Source organism: Hyla sarda, chromosome 2, assembly GCF_029499605.1.
Source record: "Hyla sarda isolate aHylSar1 chromosome 2, aHylSar1.hap1, whole genome shotgun sequence".
NCBI lineage: Eukaryota > Metazoa > Chordata > Amphibia > Anura > Hylidae > Hyla > Hyla sarda.
This window is the reverse complement of record NC_079190.1, coordinates 376,846,873-376,864,465: the sequence shown is the minus strand read 5'-3', so window position 1 is coordinate 376,864,465 and position 17,593 is coordinate 376,846,873. Positions and strand designations below refer to the sequence as shown.

Below are 17,593 nucleotides of genomic sequence, written 5' to 3'. Positions count from 1 at the left end.
CAGCTTTACCAACTTGTGTGTATGACCAATGTAACAGGTTATAATTATCATTATGTATCCTATCACTTGTTTTTTCCATTGTTTAGCAGGTAATGAATTGGATCAACACCTCACAATAAATGAATCCCCTATTTAGGTTATTAGCTTTAAAGGGCCCTTTTAGAAATACTCTCTCACACGTCATCTGAACTTATGTGTAGAGAGACAGAAGTGCATGTTTGGAGGTACAATAGCCATAGACAATGAGGGACATTTATCAAGGTTTGCTTATGTATTCTTTTTTTTTAGTAATTTTTTCTTTGCTTATGTGTGACTTATCAACTGGTTTCAGCCTGTTGATAATTTTCTTTCACGTAAGCAATGTTTCCTTTTTTACTTTGGTAGTAGGTTTTTCTACTCCACGTTTGAGCTGGAGTAAATTTAGTCAATTTTAAACCTTGTTGCAACGCTTTTTTGCGCAGTTGCGACTGTCGCAGTTGATAAATACCAAACTAAAGCAAATCCATTTAGAAAAATTTACTACGTAAGCAAGTTTGAATTTTTTTGCTTTTCTTGTTCTTCCTGCAAATTGTCGCACGAAAACACACGTAGTCGCAGTTGCGACAATTTTGCGACAATTATAGTAAAGAAAACCTGACTTAACCCGTTGATAAATGTCCATAAATGTCTACATAAAAAGACAACAGAGGTCTATTCACCTGAGTGCAACTTTGAGAGACTTGGCACCATGATATTTGGAGTTGATGGTAAGTGCGTTCTCCAGGAAGCGGAGAGATAGGTCATACTCCATTACACCGTGAAGTACCAAGCCAATGTTACTCTAAGGAGACACAATAAATACTTTGTTACACAACAGAAAACATTAACATCTTTATTCTGAAGGTATTTTCACAAAAAAATAGCTTGCATATGATATCTGGAGGAAATAGGACTTAAATAGGCACTTGTCAAAATCAAAAATGTTTTAAATATTGTACATCTTTGGTAAAACATTAACCTTTCAACCTTTCTAATATACTTCATTAAAAATGTATCTCCTTTTTATAGAAATCATGGCTTATAAAACATGACCACTAGGAATCCCCATACCGATCCTGTCCGGCTGGAGCATTATCTTTGTCCCAGCTGAAGCACAGGCTGGGACAAAGTCCAGGAAGTAAGGGTGGGACTAGCACTAAAAAAAGTAGATTTTTTAATTCTAAATGTATTTCTCAGAGCCTCATTGTGGGACACAGGATCCGTGGGTATATGCTGCTTGCCACCAAGAGGCGACACTAGGCAAAAAAAACAGAAGTTGGCTCCTCCCAGCAGGATATAGCCGCCAGTGACTGAGCTAAATCAGCTTAGTCCCAAAGCAGTAGGAGAGAGCCAAAAGAAAAAAAAAATAGAAAAAAAAAATAACACAACATTGTCCGAGGAACAACCCAGACAAAAAATACAACTGAGCCCCTCACCGAGAGAAAATCAACCAAAACTTGGAAACCAACAACAACTGATGGGTGGATGCTGTGTCCCCCAATGAGGCTCAGAAATAGATTTTACAGTAAGTATTAAAAAAAAAATCTACTTTTCTCGGTCGCCTACACTGGACGAACAAAATCCCAGCAAGAAGAAGTCAGGCGGAGGACTGAGCCACCGCCGCCTGCAGAACCTTGCGACCAAGACTCGCATCGGCAGATGCAAACGTGTGCACCTAATAGAACTTGGCAAAAGTGTGCACACTGCATAGCAGAAGCCCTGTTCTGGACCACCCAAGAGGCCCCCATGGAGCGGGTAGAGTGAGCTGTAACTCGAAAGGGCGGGACCTTCCCTTTACAGCGATACGCCTCCGAAATGGTCAACCGGATCCACCTGGAGATAGTCGCCTTAGAAGCAGGGAGCCCCCTATGCTGACCATCGGGAATCCCAAACAGCAAGTCACAGCGCCAAAAAGCAGAAGTGACCGACAAATAGGTCTTGAGGTCCAACTTATGGAGAGAGTGTTCCCGAGGATGGGAAGGGTTGGGACAAAAAGGAGGGGAGAATGATGTCCTCATTCAGGTGGAAGGAGAAAACCACCTTCGGCAGAAAGGAGGGGACAGGACGGAGCAAAACTTTATCCCGGTGAAGGATGAGAAAGGGAGAATGGCAGGAAAGAGCCGCCAAATCAGAGACCCTCCGAATAGAGGTAATGGCCATGAGGAAGGCTACCTTCCAAGAAAGGAAACTAAGAGAGTAGGAGTCCCCAGTAGGAGTGGGGGACCTGTAAGCAGGAGCCGCGTGGGCCACCCCTTGTAAAAAGGTGTGGACATGAGAGTTGGATGCAAAGGGCATTGAAAAATAATAGAGAGCGCAGACACTTGACCTTTCAAGGAACTGAGTGTCAGACGTGTTTCCAAACCGGCCTGCAGGAAAGACAGGAGGTTAGGGAAAGAAAAAACAGTGGGAGACCAGGTCTCACACCAGCGAAAGTAAGCCCGCCAGGTACGATGATAAATCCTGGCTGAAGAAGTCTTACGGGCACGAAGCATGGTGCGAATGACTTGGACTGAAACCTTAGAAAGCAGTGATGAGATGGGCAGATGGGGACATGCAGGTAAGCAACCTGAATGTCCACAGAGGACAGGAACTAGCCCAGGTCCCATGGAAGCGATTACTGATCTCAGAGACCTCCATGCTAAAAGGTCTCAGATGCAGGTGGCGATTGAGTAGTTTGAGATCCAATATAGGACGAACCGTGCCTTCCTTTTTGGGGACCACAAAAAGATTGGAGTAGAACCCCGAAAAACGCTCCTGAGGAGGAACTGGCACAATCACTCCTTGGGAAAGCAGGTTTTGGAGGGCAGACTGAAACGCCACATTCAGAGCAGGGGACTTCGGAGGCCCGGACTGGAAAAAAACAATCCTGGGGAAGAGAACAAGATTCTATCCGGTAACCGTTGGAAACAACGTCCCTCACCCAGGCATCTGACACTTGCGTCTCCCATACGTCCCGGAAAAGGGACAGACGAACACCCACCCAAGGAGAAGCCCCGGATGGGGGCGCCCCTTCAGGCAGAGGAAGGCTTGGAGGAACCGGGATTAGAAGAAAAACGACCTGACCAGGCACCAGAATTCTAGGGGGCCCGAGTTTTAAAGGAAGGCACCTTCCGGTCCTGAGAAGCCAAGGCTTTGTCCGTTCGGGTCGAGGCGAACCGAAGTGGACGCAAGGAAGAGACCTTAAGGCGTGAACCAGTACGCCTAGAACGGTTTAGCGGCAACAAAAACTTTTGCCGCCTGTGGCCTTAGAAATAATTTCATCCAATCGCTTACAAAATAACCAGACCCCTGAGAAAGGAAGTTCCGTAAGAGAGCGTTTTGAAGCAGAGTCCGCGTTCCATGCTTTGGGCCACAAGGCCAGACGCAGGGCTACCAGGTTACCAGAAGCTAAGGCCACACATCGGGCTTATCCCAAGGCTTCCGAGCAAAGGTATTAGAGATTTGATGCGCCAGGTCAGCTATGTCATCGGGCGAGGACCCGGAAAGTAACCCCTGGCGAAGCTGGGCAGCCGAGAGAGCCTTGGCCACCCAGGTAGATGCAAACGCTGGTAAAAGTGTAGAGCCAGCCGCCTCAAAGGCAAACTTGGCGAGGTTCTCAATGTGGTGGACTTAGACAGAAAGAGACACCGGGGGATCCACCGTATGTGGAGAGGTCCATTTAGCGACCAGGTCCTGAGCGAATGGAAAGAGGGCTCGAAGCTTCTTAGAGCCCAGGAATCGCTTCTCAAAGGAGTTAATCAAACTCAACATGAGAATTGAAGACCTGGGGGGCAGCATCTGCGGAAAGAGACTTCCGGAACTGCCTCGGAAGATCCAGGGTCCTGGAGGTGAAAGGTGTCTCTGACAGCTGATACCAGACTGTCCACCATGTCCGACATACAGGACATTTCCTCTGAGTTCGAAGGTGGGTCCCACTGTGTCATCATGTTCTCCAGGAGACTTGGAACGGACGTATGATCCCTGGAGCGGGTTGAAGTGGAACTGAAACCCCGTGGAGGGGACCCTGAGCGGCTCCTGGGCGAATGGTTGCGGGAGAGAGGCCGGCTGCGGCCAGCAGGAGAGCTGGAGGAAGAGCTGCGCCTTTGAGAGGAGGTCAAGCTCTCCTTTCTTGGGCACTTGTGAGGAGAGCGCCTGGAGTGGAGCTGGGAAATCACCGAAGTGTCCTGGACGGATGGCTGCAGGGAGGAACGCTCCAGGGCGGTAGCCACCACCTGCGATCCTGGGATCGGACATGACAAGACTAGGCAGACAGCCAGGTAACAAGGAGCGAGCTCACCCAGGTTCCTGTGTCCAGAAGCTGTGGAGAACGGCAGCAGATGCAGCAGAGCCAGCAGCAGGTGAGAAAAACCTTTGAGAAGAAGCAAGCAGGAGCACAGGGGGAGGAGTCAGCTGTGACCCCCAGAGCGCGTGCTGGCTGGAGATGAGACCTGGAGGGGATCATGTGATCGCAGGGATGCACGGAGCCGTGGGATAGGAGACTACCCTGACCCCTAAAGCGCTTGCTGCTGTGTGATTGGACAGCGCAGCGTGGGGGGAGGGGCCCGGCAACCCGGCTGAGACCTCAGAGTCCTGCACAAGAAGGAATGACTGTATTGAAGCGGGGCCGGGAGCTGCAAAACAAAGGCCACGCTCATATCTGCCACGGAAAAGAAAGGCCTCGCCGGGGAGCGGGGTCGGAGCGAAGCTAAAGACCGTTGGCCCCGTTCCAAACTGGGTAAGAGAAGCTGCGGCTCCGGAGAGATATTAATAGCTGCAGGCACTAGAGAAGCCGCAGCTGCACGTTGTGGCCGAAAGTGAAACTAAAAAGGTACGTCCGGGATGCACCTAGGCACGCTGACCGACACCTCAGGAAAGTACAACCCCAATAAAAAGTTGACCACCCTGAAACTGACCATTGGGGAGGGGGGTTAACAGAACATACCTTATGTGCCATGCCCAGACTAGGAGACCAGGCAGCGCCAAGCTCCTGTCATTCCAACAAGAAAAAGACCAGGTCTTGAGAGCTCCAGACCTGCGTCTGTCTCCTACTGACACTAAGCTAAAACTGATTAGCTCACAGTCAGTGGGCAGGTATATCCTGCTGAGAGGAGCAGACTTTTTTTTGCCTAGTGTCGCCTCCTAGTGGCAAGCAGCATATACCCACAGTTCCTGTGTCCCCCAATGTAGGCGACCGAGAAAGTAGCACTTGCTGATATACCGCTAATATACCACTTGCTGAAATGTGGCAACCAATGTGTCCATGCACCGCTGTACTGAGAGAAGAGCATCTATTTTAATGAGTTAAAAAAAAACATATGTATTATCACAATGATACAAAGACAGCTACTTACATCTAGGAGCGCCATTTCAGGGTGACCTTCTCCGAACACAAGCAGCATGAGATAACGCGCTCTGTACAGCAGATTTAATGCAATGGAGAGCTGGTTGTTTGCAAAGCAGTACAATGCTAGATGCATCTGCAACAAAATGCACAAGTCAATGAGGACACTAGAAGTGAATGCAGTTCAAGGAAAAAGCAGATAGAAATGGAGATTGATAAAGTAAAAATACCCAGCTGCCCTGATCAGATATACTGCTACAGTAAGGTATACACTTACATATTCCTGGATGGTGCTGGGGTGTTCAGTACCCAGAATTCTCTCACTCATCAGGACAGCTTTCTGCTGATTGCTTAAGGCCTGGATTAAGAAAACACAAGAGGAAATATAGAAATATAGTGAGGTCAAGTGTGCCATCTCATCAATATGAATAGCTTGAAGTGGAGAAATCAAAACATATGCATATACATTATACTGATGATAACGATGGAGTCACGTGCCAACCAAATATTCATTAGGAGCCATAACAACATATTTATTTGTATAGACATGTCTAAGATTTCTTGCCTCTCTTGAGCTCCAATCACTGGGCTCCACCACTGTACATATGGAAATGCCAATGACCAAGCATAGTTACATAGTTAGTACGGTTGAAAAAAGACATACGTCCATCAAGTTCAACCAGGGAATTGAAGGGTAGGGGTGTGGCGCGATATTGGGGAAGGGATGGGATTTTATATTTCTTCATAAGCATTAATGTTATTTTGTTCCAGGAATGTATCTAATCCTGTTTTAAAGCTGTTAATTTTTCCTGCTGTGACCAGTTCCTGAGGTAGACTGTTCCGTAAGTTCACAGTTCTCATGGTAAAGAAGGCGTGTCGCCCCTTGAGACTAAACTTTTTCTTCTCCAGACGGAGGGAGTGCCCCCTCGTCCTTTGGGGGGGGGGAGGGGGGGGGGGGGTTTAACCTGGAACAGTTTTTCTCCATATTTTTTGTAAACAACTTACCTCTGAGTAGTCACCCATGATGTAATTTAGGCGAGCAAGTAGTCGTAGGCATGCACAGATCTCAACATGCATAGCGCCATATACATTATTGAACAAATTTAAGGCTTCGTTGATAAGTTCACATCCTTCCTTAAGGAAACCTAAGAATATTTGATGGTAAAGAGAACAAAATTGTTTTTATTCAGATATTTCTTAAGAGCGCAACAAGATTACAAATTATGAATTGTATTAGGTGGTATAAAAGTGTCAATAGAGTTGAGCAAATCTACAGTAAGAGTCACTTAACTAGAATATAATGAATCGGCTATGGATTCGATAAAAAAAAAAAATTCTATATATGCGCACACAATGTTTACTGAAAATAGGAAAATGTAAACCTCACAAAACACTATATATACCTACCCCCAAGTCCCCTGCTTCTCATCTCTTTAGCCTGTTTCTAAGAGAAGTGCTCGAAGCAGGACCTTCCTGCTCAGCCAATCACTCGCCAAGACTCCACCATGGCCAGTGATTGGCTAAGCAGGCAGGAACTGCTTTGAGCACTTGTCTCAGAAACAGGCTTAAGAGACAAGCCGCAGGTCACCGGAAGCAGAAGAATGGGAGCTGCTGTGGGACCGGGGGTAGGTAAGTATATATTTTTTCTTTCTATTTTTCCATGACTCCAGAATTATATAAAATTCTTTTTAAGTGCCAGAAAAGTTGTTTTGCTTTCAAAGTGTTCAGATTCTGAAAAATAGTCTGGAAGAAGACAGTCCAGAATCTCTTTCCAGACATCTTCAGAAAATCTGAACACTTGGAAACTGGAATAACTTGGACAAGGCTAAATAAATCAATGGCCAAATCATTAAATTTGGGTTTGGTGATTTTTCATGTAGATTTGCTTTACTCTAGTCACCTATTAGACAAGTAAGAGAAAAAAATAATTTCTGTCTGCTTTTAATATTAAATATTTAAAGACCCTGGGTTTTTCCACCAACAGACCTATATGAGGGCTTGTTTTATGCGCTACCAATTTTACTTTGTAATGACATCATTAATTTCACCAGAAAATCTATGGCAAAACCCCCCAAAAGAATTTGTGGGGCAAAATAAAAAAAATAAAAAAGCCATTTTGTAATTTTTAGCATCTTCCGTTTCTATGCAGAGCATTTTTCAGTAAAAATGACACCGTATCTTTTTTCTGTAGGTCCAGATGATTAAAATGATACCCTACTTATACAGGTTTGATTTGATTTTACTTCTGTTAAAAAGTATAAATTTGTGCATGGAAATTAGTACATTTAAAATTGTCCTCTTCTGACCCCTATAACTTTTATTTTTCCTTATACGGGGATGTGTGAGGGTTAATTTTTTGCGGCGTGATCTGTATTTTTTTTTATCGATACCATAATTTGTTTGATAGGACTTTTTAATCTTTTTATACACTTTTTTGGGGGTGTACAAAATGACCAAAAATACAAAATTTTGGACTTTGAATACGTGTACGCCATTGACCATGCAGTTTAATTAAGGTAACATTTTTATAGCTCGGACATTTATGCATGCGGCAACACCACATATGTTTATTTACATTTTTTTATGGGAAAAGGGGGGTGATTCAAACTTTTATTAGGGAAGGGGTTTATTCACATTTATTAACTTTTTTTAGTCCCATAGGGGACTATTACATGCAATCCTTGGCATACACTGTTCAATGCTATGCCATTGAAAAGCATTGACCAGTGTTATTGGTGCTCGATTGACATCGAGGAGGCAGGTAAGGGCCATCCCACTGTCCTCTCATCTGATCGGGGCACTGAGGTTTTACCGCGGTGGTCCCAATGAGCTCCGTTAAGCTACCAGGAATTTTTTATTTTAGATGCCTCAATCAACTTTGATCTAAGGGGTCTAAGAGGTTAATGCTAGGCATCACCGCAATCGGTGATGTCCGGCATTAGACATGGGACCACACTGATATGATACGGGTCAGCTTCTGAGACCGCGTCATAGAAGGGGAGCGGGCGCAGGGCTTACAGGTATGCCCTGCGTCCTTAAGCGGTTAAATATTACCGCTCAAACTAATTTACAACTATGTAAGAGTCTATTCAAAATGTCACAGGTCCACACAAATCCTGACCACAGACCCTACTCACCCTGTTGTACTTTAGCTTGTCCACTTTGGAAAAAATGAAAAGCATCAGATGCTTTGGGATTAACATGTTTCACCACAGGGAAAATGTTCAAAATATCCTCTTCAGTAAAGGTGGGCTTATGCCTGTTATCAAAGTTGTATTCTTTAAGCAGAACCTGAAATTGAGAGAGAAAATAAGATTTTGCTTTACGTTGTTATACGTGAGTACCGGCATTGCTCGTTTTTTCCTCATATCCCAACCCCATATTCCATCCTCAGGTGGGGCTGAGTTGTGATGAAGATATTGTAAGCTGAAAATAAAAGGGGTGTGGCTTAAAGGGAGGGCGTGTCTTTGCAAGATGGGGCATGGTATGTGGGGAGGGTGTGGCTTGCCAGCTGGACTGACACATTCACCAGGAGATGCAGAACGGAGCTTATGGTGTAAGTTACCAGAAGTCCTATATACTTGCAGGGGACTTTAAACAAAAACCCCATCCTTCATATATTGGTGTAGGTTAGGGGTTAATTTAACTATTATATATATTTTTATTTGACATATAAATAAAATGTGACCAAAAATATTATCGAAATATCTCCAGCCGTACTAAAGTGCTGGAACATACATTTCCCTTAGATTTGCATTGGACTTAAATGCAAGGGTAGGTTAGGGTTAAATTAACTATCCTATATTTTTAGTGGATATATAAGTAACATGTGACCGAGTAATATCAGCTGCTGTATAATACAGAGGAAGTTCTTTTCTTTTTGAATTTCTTTTCTGTCTGACCACAGTGCTTTCTGCTGACCCCTCTGTGCATATCAGGAACTGTCCAGAGCAGAAGAGGTTTGCTATGGGGAATTGTTCCTGCTCTGGACAGTTCCTGACATGGACAAAGAAAAAAAATGTAAGAAAATAACTTCCTCTGTATTATACAGCAGCTGATAAGTACTGGAAGGATTAAGATTTTTAAATAGAAGTCATTTACAAATCTGTTTAACATTCTGGAACCAGTTGATTTAAAAAAAAGTAAAAAAATAAAAATGTTTTCCACCGGAGTACCCCTTTAAGGATTGGCCACAGGTTCTCAATGGAATTGAGACAGGAGCTTTGTTCTCCGAGCCACTTATCACTTTTGCCTTGTGATATTGTGCTTTATCCTGCTGAAAAAAAAGAATGGTTCACCATCTCAAATTGCCCTTAAATCGTTGAAGTTGCTATTGGAGGATGTTTAGATACCAATATTTATTCATGGCAGTGTTCTTAGGCAAAACTGTAAGCCCGTAATAAAATTGGGAAATTCAGACATAGGCAAAGTTAGCATTTTGTGCTAGTGTGTGTGAAAAATGAGATGTGGCTGGTATCTAAATATAATGTGCTTTATTCAGATATATTGCCAATATAGTCGGTAATAAAATTCAGTCTCTGAGCAGGGCCCTTACTACAGAGATAATGATATATATAGGTTAAAAGCAGTACAGCATATTGCAACATAAAAAGTCTTTGACAAGGAAAAAGTTAGAATCAATTGTAAAATTTTTGGAAACTTTTGCCATTGAAAAAGGGGGTTCTCCCTGAAACGTGTCTGGCTGTTAACTATCACCCAACAATCCACTTTGCTGTTTCTAACTCTTGACAAGGATTGATTCTCCATTCTCAAGCGCAGGAGTCCCCTGCTCAGCGGACCACCATTCACTGAGTAGCTGCCACAGCACGAGGAAGCATCCGCAGCGAGTGATCTGCATATCCCCGCTCCCGCGATCCCACATGCCGGCTGCTGTCAACTCATCCATCCAGGGCCTAACGCAGCTCCGAGCCACCTACCACCATAGACCTATGTGCCAGGATATCCACAACAAAGACGGAACAAACACCTAAGAAGACTGCAGGTATTTCTACCAGGTCAGGTGCACTGAGCACCAGAACCCATGCCAATCTGCACAATGCTATAATTCATCATAATCATTCCTTATACATTAGACTAGGAATTGACCGATTATCGGTTTGGCCGATATTATCGGCCGATATTCACGATTTTGGACGTTATCGATATCGTCAGTTACCTTGCTGATAATCTGATAATGCCCCGCCCCCCGCACTGACCAACCCCACCCCGAACCAGTCCTGGTAGGACTCAGGAGGACCCCAGGACAGGCAGGGGGAGAGAAGCAGTCTCTGGCACCGCAAAAGTTCATTGATTTAAAGCGCCCGCTTTAAATCAATGATCTGCAGCGGTGTCGCTGGGTGGTCGGGAATAAATAGCCTATCGGCCCAAACCTCCACAGATTATCGGTATCGGCCCTAAAAAAAAATTGATATCGGTCATTCCCTACATTATATCCACAAAAAATGTCCCTGGAGGTTACAGGGTAAACCATAAATTCAACAACCTTTGAGGGGTTACCCCCTCGCGGGGAAATAACCCTTCACTAGAACCCCTTTTAAAAACAAATCATTATTATTATCTTGTTAAAATATTACCCCTTTTCACAAATGTTAACATTATCAGTGGAGGGTATTATTCTTAGGGAGCTACGAATTACTCCTCTCTGTATGCATAGAGCTTTTTAGTGTATAACTTCTCCTTGCCAATCTTCCTATTGTTTTAGCACAGAGTACTCTTTGTGCTCCTTGCTCTTATATATCCATCCACTGTTTAAAACGTAACTACCAGCCCACCCGACGTTTCGGTGATAAATCACCTTTGTCAAGGGTTAGAGGCTAATGCCTCAGTGGAGCCACCACAGAAGGGAGCGACGAGATGACAGAGGAAGTACGATCATGCGATCGAGGGACAATGGGGACCTGTCCCACCGGGATAGAATTGCAAGTTGAAGGAGTCGAAAATGAAATTGAGCGAAGGGAACGGCCTCCATGGCCGCCACAACCCGACCCAAGACTTCCATGCAAAACCGAATGGATACTGGGGAGGGGTTCCTGAGTATACGAACCCCCGACAAAAGGGTCAACCGCTTGTCCGGCGGAAGGTGAACCGGGGCGGACCAGGTGTCTAATCGAAGTCCTAGAAAAACCAGGGACTGAGTGGGGGATAGGTTGGACTTGTCCCGATTGACCAACCAACCGAAGCGAGACAGGGCCTGAAGAGTGAGGGTGAGACTCTAGATTCTGGTCCTTAGACGGAGCCTTGATCAGAAGGTCGTCCAAGTAAGGGATCACTGAGACCCCCCTTGTCCGTAGCAGACCGATCACCGGCGCAAGGACCTTGGAGAACACCCTCGGAGCTGTGGCTAGGCCGAAGGGGAGAGCCACAAACTGAAAATGTCCCTCCGGGACAGCAAAGTGGAGGAACCGCTGATGTCCCGGAAAATTCGGAACATGGAGGTAGGCGTCCCTGATGTCCACTGAGGAAAGAATCTCCCCCTGATCAATGGTTGCCACAACCGAACGGATAGACTCCATGTGGAAGTGGCGCAAGAGGAGATGTCGGTTGAGGAGCTTTAGATCCAAGATGGGGCATACTGGACCCCCTTTTCTTGGGAACTACAAAGAGTTTGGAATAAAAACCCCGAAAGCGTTCCCTGAGAGGAACCGGAACAATGACCCCCTGAATGAGGAGGGACTGAAACACACCCCGGAAGGCCTAAGCCAGAGAGGGAGATCGCGGAGCTCGGGAAAGGAAAAAGCGATCCTTTGGAAGAGAGGCAAACTCGATCAGTTAACCGTTGGACACCACATCCCTGACCCAGGAGTCCTGCACATGCTAGGTCCAGACATCCCGGAAGAGTAACAGACTACCTCTCACCCGAGAAAAATTCGCGGGTGGGGGCGTCCCTTCAGGTAGAGGTGGGTTTGCGGGTACCCGCCTTGGTGCAAAGCGGCCCAAACGGTTATCCGAATTCCAGGATGTGCGAGTCTGGAAGAAGGGAGCCTTTTTGTCCCGAGAAGGCGCCTGCCTGGTCCCCTTTGTGACCCCGAAGGTCCGAAAGGAGGTAGATTTACAGCGGGAGGTAGTTCTACAGGCCTTATTTTGAGGTAATAAGGAACTCTTCCCTCCCGTGGCTTCAGAGATGATCTCATCTAGGCGCTTACTAAAAAGCTGAGAACCAGTAAAAGGAAGCTCAGTGAGAGACTTCTTAGAGGCTGCGTCCGCATCCCAGGCTTTGAGCCACGTACATCTACAGAGAGCCACAAGGTTACCTGTGGCAAAAGCAGCACAGCGGGCCAACTGTATGGAAGCAGAACATAGAAAATCTCCCGCTTTAGAAAGCAAGAGAATTAAGTCGGCCAGTTCTTCCGAGGAAGCTCCAGAAGAATTGACCTGGCGGAGTCGGGAAACCCAGATCGCAAGGGCCCTGTAATCCCAGGCAGAGGCAAAGGCAGGGAGAAGAGATGAACCCGCAGCCTCAAAGGCAAATTTAGCCTAGGTCTCCCCTTTTTGTCAGTTGGATCCATAAAAGATGCAGCATCGGGCAAAGGTAGGGTAGTAGTCTTAGATAGACGGGAGACTGGTGGGTCCACCGTAGGAGGCGAGGACCACCAGGCAATGAGGTCCTTAGCAAAGGGATAACTCGCTTGAGCCTTCTTTGTTTCTTGAAACCTCTTGTCAGGGTGCCCCCAGGGAGACTCTAGCAAGGCTTCAAATTCAGCATGGGAGCTGAACATCTTGTGTGCCGGACGGGCACGATGAAAAGAAACTTCTGGGACAGCGTCCGAAGTTCCTGGGTCCTCTAGGTGAAAGGTGTCTCTTATGGCCGAAACCAATGAGTCCACCGTATCGGTCATGTCTGCGTGGTCTTCTGAGTCTTGAAACAGAAGCAGCCTCATCAACTAGTTCACCAGAGAAGTGGGAACGGGTGGAGGCAGCCTTAGAAGAGGGAGACACTGACCTGGCGCGCCGTTCTGGAGATTCAGAACGGCGACTCGGGGAGCGTCTTCTTGAAGAAAGACATTTGCTGGAAGACGTAGCAGAGGGACGATGCCCATGCCTACGTCTGTACAAAGACTCCGGAGATGTGTCAGAGGAATGGCCCCTATTACACTTGTGAGAGCGTTTAAAATAGGGTGAGGGAGAGCGAGGCTCTATTGGGGGAACGGTGTAAGGATGACCTCTCTAAGGCAGTCACCACGGAACAGGAGACCTGCGCCAAGTCAGAAATAGACAGAGAGGGAAGACACCCACATTGGAGGGGCAGCAGAGCCCATTGGGTCTGGGAGAGCATCCTGAATAGCAATACCAGGAGGGTCAGGGGGTGCAGGCGGAACAAGTGGGTTCAGCAGACCCAGGCATTTTGCGTTGCAGCCCTTACAAGTATAGTAGGTGACAGGGTCCCAGGTACCTGCTTAGAGGGAGGGACAGCGGACTTGGAAAAAATAGGGTAATCTCACCAGCATCCATGTCCCGCACCAGGCAGCTGCTGTGAGAAAAGCAGGGACAGCAGGACCAATCAGAAGAGAGGGGCCGGGTTAGACTGGAGCGCCTCTGATTGGCTGAAGAGATTCGCGCTCTCCCTAGGGCGTGAATCCCGCCGGGGAAGAAAGATGCTGGCTCATAATGGCGCCCGCTCCAATCCCCGAGCATATGTGAGTGCCGGGGAACAGGAGTGGGCGAAGTGCCGGCGCAGCGAGCCGCTGCAAAAACTAAAGTAAACTGTCTAAAGGCAATGATAAATGTCAGCCATTATAATTTAGATACCAGCCACATCTCCCATCTAATTTTTTCTATACACACTAGCACAAAATACTTACTGTGCCTAGAGGTCTGAATTTCTCAATTTTGTTACTAGTTTCTTTTGGTACTACGGGTAAAGTGTATTTTAGCACCTCGGCCCAGTTAAACTATACATTTATTGTGTGCAGCTCCCCATCCACTTTTTAATTCTAAACTGTAAGCCCACTTTTTTGGATGAAAAGTAATCCCACACACTCAGGATGTCTTACTGTTGGCTTGACACAGTACACGGGGTGGCAGTCACCTTTTCTTCTCTAGACAATCATTCTTTCAGCTGTCCCAAACAAACAAAACCCAGTCCAGTCCCTGTGCTTCCTGCAGATTGTTAGACTGTCCTTGATGGCTTAGCTGCTCTTCTTGACACCAGGCACCTCCAAAAGTCTTCATCTTACTGTGCATGCAGATGTTCTAACTGCCTGCTGCCATTCCTGGTGTTGAACTGATCCCAAAGCTTAAAAGGGTACTCCAGTGTAAAACAATATTTTTTTTTAATCTTTAATCAATTGGTGCCAGAAAGTTAAATTTGTAAATTACTTATATTAAAAAATATTAATACTTCCAGTACTTATCAGTTGCTGTATGCTCCAGAGGAAATTGTATTGTTCTTTTCAGTCTGACCACAGTGCTCTCTGCTGACTCCTCTGTCCATGTCAGGAACTGTCCTGAGCAGGAGCAAATCCCCATGGCAAGCCTCTCCTGTTCTGGACAGTTCCTGACATGGACAGAGGTGTCAGCAAAGAGCACTGTGGTCAGACAGAAAAGAAATTCAAAGTATACAGCAGCTGATAAGTACTGGAAGGCTTAAGTAATTTACAAATCTGTATAACTTTATGGCACCAGTTGATTAAAAAAAATAATAATTGTTTTCCACCGGAGTACCCCTCTAATCCTCTTTAAGAAACAGTGCTGGCACTTGTGGGTATCTAAACATCCTCCAAGAGCAACTTCTCCCAACAATGCAGGAGCAATAAGATGATGAACAAGGCATTTAGCAGCAGGGTGGAGCACCATGTCAGAATGGAAAAGTGATATCTATGTGGAGCAGGGAAAAAAATATTTAAAAATTGTAGCCCATAAAGTGTATGGCCATCTAAAGACAGACACACACCAGGGCCAATTTTTGCAGTCAGTTATATGTTTTATTGTATATGTTTTTTGGTAGTTTTGGAGAAACCCCCCCAGAGAACATACAAATTCCACAAAGAGGTCTCAGCTCTTGGTCAGATATAAACCCAGGGACCAAATGATATAAGGCAGCAAAGATAGCCACCTAGTCCCTGTGCACCCATGAAAACTTTACAAGGTACTTGCATTCAAATTCAAGCAAATTGAGCTAGAAACAGAGAGCATTGAAGTATGGGCAAAGCTGTACCTGGATGCCAACTTTAATACAAATTTCTCTGAGAAGGCTAATCTTCTGGAGGTTGTACATCTCCACAGCCTGGTCCACATTTTCACTAGAAAAGAGAATCTATGTATTACTACTGTGGAATGATAGATTGCTTTTCGGTTGTTTAGGTTTCCTAGTAATATAGATAATGAGCAAATATTTTTGTCCTCACTCACCATTCAAGACTGTAGTCAAAATAGGCTTTGGCTTCAGAGCAGATGTTCTTCCACAGCTCCTGAGGGGTAACGCTGGCCCAGGCTGTGTTATCAGCACTGCTGAGGTTTCGGTTTTTACGCTTCTTGTTTTTTTTCTTGGAGACCAGCTCATCTGCGGGAAGGTGAGCAACCGAGTTGGGGAAGGAGCTGAGGAAGCAGTTCAGGAAATGGCTAATGGCAGCAGATAGACCAGACAGCTCTACTCCCTGGAGGGAAGAAATAAAAAGGTGTAGAACATAGATGCTTCCAGTACCCAAAATAGGCATGTACAAAGCAGACATTACAGCCTTCTTGTTACCTGACCGACTTTACAAAAGATTATTCTTGCATATTTAGAGAAGGAAACACTGACATTTAAGTATTTGTAAAAGACACATTTAGGCTTTAAATACATTTTAAGTGTACCTAAACTTTGAGACAACTTCTGACATACAGAGACCCCCCCACCAATTGCTAGATCGAAAGGACTGAAGTCCTCTACTGAGCACTGTGTCCCTTAATTTCGGCTTGACGTTCCTCAGGAAGACTTTCACTTACACACAGCGCTTAAATGAACACTTCTGTCCATTTTAGCAACTGGTGGGGATCTTAGTTGCCAGACCCCCACGTTTATTTCTCCTGACATACCAGAAGTGGTCTAAAAGTTTGGGGCTCTCAGACTGCTCAAGCATACAGACATAATTCAGTTTGGTACAACCTCAGAGATTTACACAAGGTATAAAGCACCCATAGCAGTGTATAGGGCCCTACTGTACCTTTGTACGGTTCTAACTTTTTTCAGTATGGTCACATTGTACGTAGGATAAGTAGTATACAAGAAAACGTATTCATGTCTTACCTGCAGGTAGGTCTTAAAGATGTGCTTTGCAGACCGGGTGATCACTTCACTAATAAGTATTTTCTATAAAATTTAAGAGACAACAAGAGCTTTAGACTTGAGTTGCAAACCTCAATAACTTGGTTGCATGGCTAAGTTAAAATATAAAAAATGTTTAAAATGTAAATGTGGTATCCCGGTACCGTATCCTATCCGGTACCTATTATTGTGGGTCCCCATAGCCAGAGTCCCTAGGACGTCGAGGTCCCAATTGTCTAGTTCACCCCTAGTCACCTCCCATCCAGTTGGTAATTGTCCAGTAACCACTTAGGATTTGGATGTATAAGATTGTATAAATGTAAATAAATAGTTAATTACCTGCCCATAGCGTAGCAGGACCTGCTGGTCACGTGGTCAGGTGAACTCTATGGTATTTCTGCTTGAGGACCTTTGGAGGTCCCTGTGACGTAGTCAATCCAATCACACTGTGTAACAGTGAATGACGGATGTTCGGACCAATCAGATTAGCCCGCCCCCTGCCCATTTAAGGGAGCGGTGGCCGTGTTCTCGCTCTCTTGTTCCTGTGCAAGCAAGCAAGAAGCATCTGCGCTGCTGAGATCAGTGAGTCTAGGCCTGAACTTTGCGGCGACTGCCAATAACTTTTCTGGGTGTATCAATCCCCACGCACTCTGCAGGATCACCGGACCTTCTCTATCCCCTAAATCCGGACGGATCTGCAATAACTCCTCTAAATTCAGAGACTTTTAATATCATTCAAGGTCCGCAACAATTGTCAGTCATTGAGATATATAGAGACTGTTTGCCTGAGACTGTCATTGTTCATTGGATGTACTGCAAGCACTTAAGTAAAGTTTGTTCAAGTTCAAGTACCTTGTGGACCTTCAGTCATTTTATTACATGCACCTATCGTTTCTGGGAAGGGCGGCGAAAGGCCGGAGAATTACCTCAGCATACTAGCCCTCAGCCTGGCGTCACGAACTATAGGGTTAACATTAACCCCTTATCTACTA

The 17,593-nt window shown here is 45.5% G+C and overlaps 1 protein-coding gene across 3 annotated transcripts in view; it reads right to left on the bottom strand.

Annotated features, from left to right (window-relative positions):
- The window catches only part of CLUH (clustered mitochondria homolog), a 92,144-nt gene that overhangs the window by 16,460 nt on the left and 58,091 nt on the right, over nucleotides 1-17,593 (bottom strand). For all 3 annotated transcript variants that reach the window (XM_056558454.1, XM_056558453.1, XM_056558452.1), the window contains exons 15-22: nucleotides 16,584-16,646; nucleotides 15,707-15,951; nucleotides 15,513-15,597; nucleotides 8,476-8,629; nucleotides 6,344-6,483; nucleotides 5,616-5,696; nucleotides 5,349-5,474; nucleotides 699-820 (exon numbers count right to left, since the gene is read on the bottom strand). In XM_056558454.1, the coding sequence (XP_056414429.1) occupies nucleotides 699-820; nucleotides 5,349-5,474; nucleotides 5,616-5,696; nucleotides 6,344-6,483; nucleotides 8,476-8,629; nucleotides 15,513-15,597; nucleotides 15,707-15,951; nucleotides 16,584-16,646 (1,016 nt within the window). The remainder of the gene's footprint in view (nucleotides 1-698; nucleotides 821-5,348; nucleotides 5,475-5,615; nucleotides 5,697-6,343; nucleotides 6,484-8,475; nucleotides 8,630-15,512; nucleotides 15,598-15,706; nucleotides 15,952-16,583; nucleotides 16,647-17,593) is intronic.